Here is an 8,725-nt window from a genome sequence, read left to right on the forward strand (position 1 = left end):
AGTGCCAAATATATGGCGGGCCTTGATGCCGCCGTAATGACTTGCTGAAAATAGCCGCTCTACAAGCTCACGTGTTTGTGAGCTTGTAGAGCGGCTATTTTCAGCATGCAACCAACTGTAAAATGACTTAAACTGGATGTCTTGTCCACTAGTCTTTAGTCTTAGTCATCATAGCTTAGTTTCCATTTAGTTTGTCAGTGAAAAAAAGTAGTCGACGAACATTTTTCGTCTTCGTTTTAGTCGACAAAAACAACACTGCTATGATGCAAACATTGCATTTATTTAGTGTACAATCCTTGTCGTCACTGGATGACAGAATTAGAGAAATGTTGTGCCATCTGAAGTTCTGTGGCAGCGCAGACCTCAGCCACGGGCAGTGTGGTCTCCTCAACCTCCGAGGTAGTCACAAAGTTCTCCTCAACCTCCTCCGAGGTAGTCACAATGTTCTGGTCAACACCGGGGTTGAAATCAGCGGGTTTCATAAGCCTCTGCAGCGTGCGGACGGAGGGCATAGAAAATACATCTGTCATCAGCCTGTAACACTGTGGACTGGCTCGCAACAAGTCCAGGAAGAACGCCTTGTCCCGATCGGACCACCGGAAACCGTGCGCTTTACGCTGTGCCACGTTCAACTGCGCTCGGAAGAATTTATAGGCAGTGGCCGATAGGAGCTTCTTCATCAGCTGCAGGACCGACTTCTTAGTGATTGCCACCGTGGTTCTTTTCTTCAGGCCCTTCAGCACCCTCACCTTGGTCTTCAGCTTGCTCACCTGTGCCTGGAGATTTCTGACCTTCCTCTTGAGGGCAATTTCTCTGACAGCAGCAGACTCGGGTTCTGGCTCTGATGATGTCTTTGGCTGTGATGATGTGTTTGACATAGGCAGCGGTGACTGTGATGTCGATTGCGGTTTCCGTTGCAGCAGTGGCCGTGGTGTCTGCAACATTGTTGGCGGTGGCCGTGGCAACAGAGGTGACTGTGATGTCTTTGGCAGTGGTGAGATCAGTGGCTGTGATGTGTTTGACATAGGCAGCGGTGACTGTGATGTTGATTGCGGTTTCCGCAGTAGCGGCGACTGCGTCTGCAACATTGTTGGCAGTCGCCGCGGCGGCAGTGCCCACATCTGCAACATTGTCGGCCGTGGCAGAGGCGACTGTGATGTCTTTGGCAGTGGCAGCGGTGAGATCAGTGGCTTGGGGTGCCTCGTTATAACTATGACTTTGCCAGCAGGAACTGTGAGCTTTGTCTCTGAGAGAATACGTCTTTGATCGTGTGATCGTGTGATGTACGAGTCAACAGCACTGGATCGGTGAGCATCACAATTCTGTTTACCTGAAACACAAATACATATTTTGGTAAGTACTATGTACTCAATGTATATACTTTATTAAGTGAACCCCAAGGGTTCATAATGTTAAAGAAATACATTTTGACCCTAAAGCATTGAGTGATTTAAAGACACCCTGGGCACGTACGGCGAATAGCGGGTTTAGCATGGCTACAACATGGATTAAATAATTTAAAGTCCTCAAAGTGCTAACATTATGTGTGTTCATCCCTTATGAAGGAAAACACATAGCAAACAGCAGCTTTTATTACAAAATGATCACTTCAATTGACTAATGGCATATGAAGAGATTTAGATTAATGTAACTTTTGTTTATTTGCATTTTTACTATGAACTATGTAGTTACAGTTGTGGTCACAACTACAGTAGTACAATAAAATAATACGTACTTTTATTTGGTGGTAACTCCTGATGCAGAATTGGTTGCTTCCTTCCTGACTCACTATCCAGTTGGATACTTGGCACTGCATCCCAATTCAATCCAGCATGGCTTCAATAAAATAAACATCCCAACATAAATATAAGTTTGCAATTGTCAAATCACTGTGTATTAAATTGCAATATGGGTATATCAATGTTGATGTTCTGATTTAATAATATTAAAACATGAGGATGTCAGAGGTGGTTCTCAAACCCATTACAACTTAAATGAAGCATAATTGAACCGGTGAAAAGTAAATACCTACACATCAGCTTTCCTCTTGAACTGGCTGGGGTGGAAGTGTGCACTGCACACCCTGTAGCTGTTGCTGAGACGGTCAACACTCATGTCCGCCAGATTGGGGTTCCCAAGAGCCTGCAGCCACTTGGAAGATCTGTAGGCGATAATATACAATTATAATATTAAATGGTAAATGGTGCATTAAAGGTGCTTTACTTTCACCCATTCACACACACATTCATACAACGATTGCAGAGGAAGCCATGCAAGGCACCAGCCAGCACATCGGGAGCAATTTAGGGTTCAGTGTCTTGCCCAAGGACACCTCGACATGTAGACAGGAGGAGCCGGGATCCGAACAGTCGACCCATGGATCATTGGACGTCCGACCTACTCTACCTCCTGAGCCACAGTCGTCCCCCAATTCACATTAAAATAAAGAATTCTAGTTAGAGGAAATTAGACGAAACAATAAAGGTAGTACATGTCATGAACCAGCACCATTGAACCTCTTGAGTATAAATAATATTATAATGCTAGAGTAGATCCTTTGAGAGTGAGACCAGTTACTGAATATTTATTTGAAAGTTTAAAGCACTAGCCACTAGTGCTTTAAAATTGCTTGATCGAATACTTTATTATGACTTAAGTTGGAAACAAGCAAGTGTTTTCTTTGGTTTCAATCCTTTATAAAGCATTGTATTTGTATTAAAATGTACTCTTCTCTCTCTCTCTGTGTGTGCGTGCGTGTGTGTGTCTGTGTGAAGTATTCAGTCAGTCAATAAAAAGCCGTGGATATCCACGGCTTTTCGTGGATATCCACGGCTTGGGATATATATACCCTCCCATTGTGATCCTCCTAATTATGTATTCAATTCATTAAGTAAATAAAAACATACAACATACAAGATCATTTTCATGGGACCTTCAAGACTCCAAACACGTGGAATAGTCTTGTTTTGCAAGCTCACACGAGCGAAGAATGAATGAATAAATGAACGTTTTAATAATAATACCTCTCGGGGTCTCTGGGGAAACGGTGGAAGGCTAGCTCGGGGTGTGCAGCCACGTAATGTTTACAGTTAACAGCAGAGCATCGGACTCTGCTCGTGCTCTGTTTTGTCTTCTTTAGCTCTTCTGTGCGTCCAACTCCAGGATGACCGTCACTGCCATCATCACCACCACCATTCATGTTCCCATTGTTGCTTGTTGTTGTCTTCTTCTTCAATAACTCCGTCTCCTTCTTCAACTCCTCCAGTTTACTTCTTCTCCAATCCTCCATTGTTGACGAATGACGACATGCGTCTTCTTTTACTGTTGCGGGTGCGGCGGGTTGCATCTATGGTTGAAACCCACCCCCAACCCATTGCTACATATACTGCCACCTACTGTTCTGAATGTATATATTAATAAGAAATCAGTCAGTACATAGACATAAAATACATTACAAACACAAACAAGTTATTAATAGGCTACAACAATACAACATCAGAGCCAGGGGGGGATTAGTAAAACATAATAACACAAAGCAACAGTTTTCGCAGCGTTCTTATTTGTTGAGTTATATAAATTGTTTTAATGTACTGCTTGGCCTCAATCTCAAATAAAATGAATGAAGGTTTAGAATTACTAAATTTGGATTTATGTATATGAAATTTAGCTAGAATAATGACCAAATTAATTATTTATACTTCATTAAGGGACCAATAAGTCACGAAAATCACGAAAGAAGAAAATAGCTTTAATCATTTTAACAACAGTGCACCATCTTCTTTCTTAACGGTATTGTTGACAGTGGCTGGCCAGGGGGAGGTAGTTTTTTTTAGAGACCTGGATTGGCACAGCATTGATTGCATACAGGGCGCTGCTCCGTGGATTTGTCTATACTGTAAGCTTGTCGTACGGCTATAATTATATTATAAATTGGTCATCATAGGAAGAACAGGCTCTCTTGGTATTCAGGGTGATCATCTGATGATACAATGGCAGAAAGTAACTAAGTATAGTCAAGTGGGGGGGCGGCAGTGGCTCAGGGGTAGAGTGCCTGGATGGGAACCGCAAGGTTGCCAGTTCAAACCCGGGCTCCCCCAGAGTTACTGTCGAAGTGTCCTTGAGCAAGACACTGAACCCCTAATTGCTCCCGATGTGCTAGTTGGTGCCTTGCATGGTTTCCGCTGCCATCGGTGTATGAATGGGTGAATGTAATGCACAATCTATGTAAAGCGCCTTGGATAAAGGCGCTATATAAATGCACCATTTACCATTTACCAAGTGTACAATTGTGTTGTACTTCTAGGTGGTATGCAATGTGAATTAATTGATTATATTCATGAAGGATTTAAAACAAAGAACTGAACTTCAGAGAGAATCTTGTTTATACCTTTATTTTCACCCATCATATTTGTATGAACCAAGGTATATGGACATATGTTTTGTCCAAAAACAAAAGGTTGGTAGCAAAGTGTGATATTTACATTATCAGAAACTACAAAAATGGCACACAACAAAAAAGAACACTCAAACAGCACTGCTTTCCTCTTCACCGTGCATCAAAAACCACCACTGGAATGAAAGAGTTAAAGATCAAACACAAAGGATCGATTATATATCATATATATATATACTGTATATATAGCATATAGCTTGCCTATTTGCAATTGTAGGCTATATAGGCGTAAGGGGCTTAATCATTCACCCATTTAAATAAGTGCTTTAACAGTCATTCAGGTAAATAGCATCTGGTCATCTGGGTCAGATAGGCTGCAGAGCGCTTTAATGCGAGATCATTGAGGCGGGCAGCGAATCGAGCGGGGGAAACTTTTTTATTGTCTTTTTTTCCCATCATCATGTAACTAATTTTCCATACGTTGTTCGGTCGTATTGCAGTTGTTCATGTCGCAAAGACGAGGGCCGTCACATTTATCAACGCATTACACAAGGATCAGCTGTTTGCGATCACTTCATAAATTCCGTGCCGACGTGAGCGTACTCCAAAACCGAATTTGAGGCAGATTTTACACTCCATTGATAAATGAGGGCCTATAGAGCGCCGCATGCCCGCCCCCTTTCAGAAAAGCGAGTGGCCCAGGAAATGAAACCCCAATGCATTCTTCCATCGGCACTTCTAATATAATTTATTTAAAGACGGTTACGCCGCGGACAAAGCCAACTCGGATCGTGACGAATCATGACAATGAACACAATGTTTTGGGCAGATCAAATAATTTATAAGACGAAAAACAAAACAAATAGTGTTGTCTCCTGACTTTCTTTTCTTCTTTGTAATGATTTGATCGGCCCAAAACATTGTGTTCATTGTCATGATTCGTCACGATCCGAGTTGGCTTTGTCCGCGGCGTAACCGTCTTTAAATAAATTATATTAGAAGTGCCGATGGAAGAATGCATTGGGGTTTCATTTCCTGGGCCACTCGCTTTTCTGAAAGGGGGCGGGCCTGCGGCGCTCTATATCCATGACTATACACGCTAATAAGTTCCCTACATAGTTGACCAGTCCACACACACACACACACACACACACACACACACACACACACACACACAAAGGATACATCGCTTGGTTCTCTTCTTGTACATGATTCTGTAACCACATTCTCTGCATCGGATGGGATCACGGGCCTTGATTTCGTTTTCGGTGTGGCATTCTGTAGGGAGACAGTATAGACAATTATTGCGAACGCAGTGAGCACTTACTATGAGACCTAGCAGATCATGTCTGTCTGTGTGTCCGTGTGTCACGCTTTTGTGCCCATATATGGAGCTGCTTTGGGGACTCCTTATATGGTTATGGCTGAGTCATGGTGACATGAGTGTGATGGCGTGGTCCAACTTGTGCCCATATATGGAGCTGCTTTGGGGACTCCTTATATGGTTATGGCTGAGTCATGGTGACATGAGTGTGATGGCGTGCTCCAACTTGTATTCCATTATTAGGCCATTTTGTCTACGTGGCCCTCACAACAAGCTGGAACATGCCAACGAACAAGTATAACTACGTTGCGTTCGCTTCCCGCATCTTACTTGTGATTCACAACATATACAATCATAGCACTTGATCTTGAACAAATACATGTGAACTTTGTGAAGGAATAAAGCTGCCTCAGTGGCATCGTCATAGCTTTGGCCCGACATCCATATATTCTGAAAACTAGAACTCTTCCACCATAAACAGCATTTCACTGACACAAACATGGGGGCCACTGTGGCGGCGGTAGCTCAGGGGTAGAGTGACCGGATGGGAAACGCAAGGTTCCCAGTTCGAACCCGGTCTCATTACGTCATCTTTATTGTTAATGGCGTTTACAGTTTGTGTTGGCAGTTTGTTTTACATTACCATTACATCACCTAATCAACATGAGTTAGACTTTAATATTTTAGCGCCCCTCACTTCACACGGGTGTGATTTTTTAATGTACATGTAACTACACAACAGACAATAATAAATTGACATTTTGAGGAGTTTAACTGTAAGAATCCTGGACATGATGTTCTAAGATTGACTTCCTATAGTTCCTACAAATAAAAATCTTATCAGGTCTGTCTGACAGTGTCTGTGCTGATAATAATTCATTATCATTAAAAAGTTTGAGAACAAGAACTATACTTTACCTCCACAGATATAGATCATGGGCTGTTGTTTGGGAGGCTGCACAGCGCCTGTTTTCGCGTCCATATTTCAAACAAATGACTTTATTCCTGCAATAGAAACAGAGCGACCGTCGTCAACCTTACCATCCTTTAATAGTGGCCAAGAAGTTAGAACATTATGATGTGTGTCTAACCTATACTAACATACTGCCTCAAATCACATTGATATAGCGAGATAGACAGGCCTGTTAATTCAGTAACATTTTCTATGTTACGTATCATAGTTACAGAACAAAGCATGAGATCTATGATGCCCGTGTAGCACTATAGTAGCCTGTAACATTTACGGATCATTAATAAGTAATAACAGTTACCAAGCAACTCTCGAAAACAGCATACAAAAAATATAACCAATGGGATGATTAAACATTGAAAACTAAAAGGTAAACAAAACAATGATCACCTGCAAAAGCAAAATGTTGACGAGATATTTGTGATTTTGTGCCCACATTGGATCGGCACATGCGTAGTCTGTTGCTCAATGACCTCGCAACAAAACGTGTCGTCATTGGTTGAGACCTAAGGTTGAGGAGGGGGGGTTTTGGCTGCGCAATACTGCCACCAATTGGACTGGAGTGTGAGACAAACATAGCCTCGGTACCAGCCAATGTTTCCATTCCACTGTTTATATTTTTTGGTATACCGTTTTCGAGAGTTGCTTGGTTATTCATGAATCATGATAGGTTAATGTTACAGGCTAGTGCTACACGGGCATCACCATAGATCTCATGCTTTGTTCTGACTTCTGAGGATTACCCAACGAGCTGTTGGGCCTAAGGGACCATGATCTAGGGGGGCCCTGACCTGAGCTCTGAGCCACCACGTGACTCACTCAGCTCATGGGACCCTAAAAAGTGCAAAGTGAATAACAGTGATGAGGTTTGCGTCACTGAATGAACTGCTTATTCATTCATGTAAAAAATATAACATAAGTCCTAAACTTTCATTATCATTATCATACTGTACATTACTGCAAGTGTTTAAACCCTCAGTATAAGTATTACACAGCTAAGGCTGCCTATTTAGGGCAAGACTGTGGCCCAAGAGTGCAGGGGTCACTTACGTGCCTGTGCTGGCGGAGGGAGCAGAGGGAGGCCGAGCTGGTCACTGCTTGAGTCCGAAGACTAGTTCCTTAGTTGCTTCTAATGATGTAATAATGCTATTATTCATTCTCTTCGTGCCTTTATATGAGGCCATGTGGCGTCATGCTGAGTCATCACGATCACGTCATGCTGTGACATCACGATATCACTTCATGCTGTGACATCACGATATCACGTCATGCTGTGACGTTACGCCATCAACCATTTCCGTGGCAACAACAAGGCTTCTAATGTTGTTGTTTTACAAAACAACAAAATTAGACGTTCTAATGCCCACGCATTACAACAATGATAATGTTATCTACTCCGATGTATCCAAGTGGCCCCTCATTCATGCAATAGCATCATAACACTTGACTGTAGTGTTATTAGTGTTAGGCCTTACCTGGCTGGGACAAGTGAGATTCCTTATTCCCCTATTTTTAGCTAATTTAGATGGGCCCAACTCTTTCAAGAAACCAGGGCCTGCCCAATTCATAACCGATAAAGTATATACAGGTCCATCTCAATTAATTAGAATATTTTGTAAAAGTAAATTTTCTTCCGAAATATAATTAAAAAGGTGCACTTTCATTTGTATTGTTCAGTCTTATGTCTCACACCTTCCTCTTGACAATACAGCCTAGTTTATCTGTGGGGTTCAGGTCAGGCTTGTCAGGCTGGTCTGGCTGGTCAGTTAAGCACAGTACAGTACAGTACAGTACAGTACAGTACAGTACAGTACAGTACAGTACAGTACAGTACAGTACAGTACAGTACAGTACAGTACAGTACAGTACAGTACAGTACAGTACAGTACAGTACAGTACAGTACAGTACAGTACCATGGTCATACCATACATACATTACATACCATGGTCAGTGCACCAGTTACTAGTAGTTTTGGCTCTGTGGGCAGGTGCCAAGTGCTGCCTGAAAAGGCAGATCAGCATCAACATAAAGCTTTCT

At 42.3% G+C, this 8,725-nt stretch overlaps 2 protein-coding genes across 2 annotated transcripts; both read right to left on the minus strand.

The window, feature by feature from the left end:
* Positions 1–230: 230 nt before the first annotated feature.
* LOC308331672 (uncharacterized protein) lies at positions 231–3,289 on the minus strand (the record flags this gene model as incomplete). Its single annotated transcript, XM_080787161.1, has 4 exons — positions 231–1,330; positions 1,736–1,836; positions 2,033–2,161; positions 3,024–3,289. 4 exons carry the CDS (start codon positions 3,287–3,289, stop codon positions 303–305), a joined length of 1,524 nt encoding a protein of 507 aa, XP_080643287.1. The 3' UTR covers positions 231–302.
* A 1,086-nt stretch (positions 3,290–4,375) lies between these two features.
* On the minus strand, positions 4,376–7,164 carry polr2k (RNA polymerase II, I and III subunit K). The gene is made up of 4 exons (XM_080787945.1): positions 7,078–7,164; positions 6,636–6,722; positions 5,579–5,671; positions 4,376–4,569 (listed from the first exon to the last, which is right to left on the minus strand). The coding sequence occupies exons 2-4, from the start codon at positions 6,697–6,699 to the stop codon at positions 4,547–4,549; spliced, it is 180 nt and encodes a 59-aa protein (XP_080644071.1). The 5' UTR covers positions 6,700–6,722; positions 7,078–7,164; the 3' UTR covers positions 4,376–4,546.
* Between the last annotated feature and the right edge of the window lie 1,561 nt (positions 7,165–8,725).

Source organism: Protomyctophum bolini, assembly GCF_963924005.1.
Source record: "Protomyctophum bolini genome assembly, chromosome: 17".
In the NCBI taxonomy this organism is placed as follows: Eukaryota; Metazoa; Chordata; class Actinopteri; order Myctophiformes; family Myctophidae; genus Protomyctophum; species Protomyctophum bolini.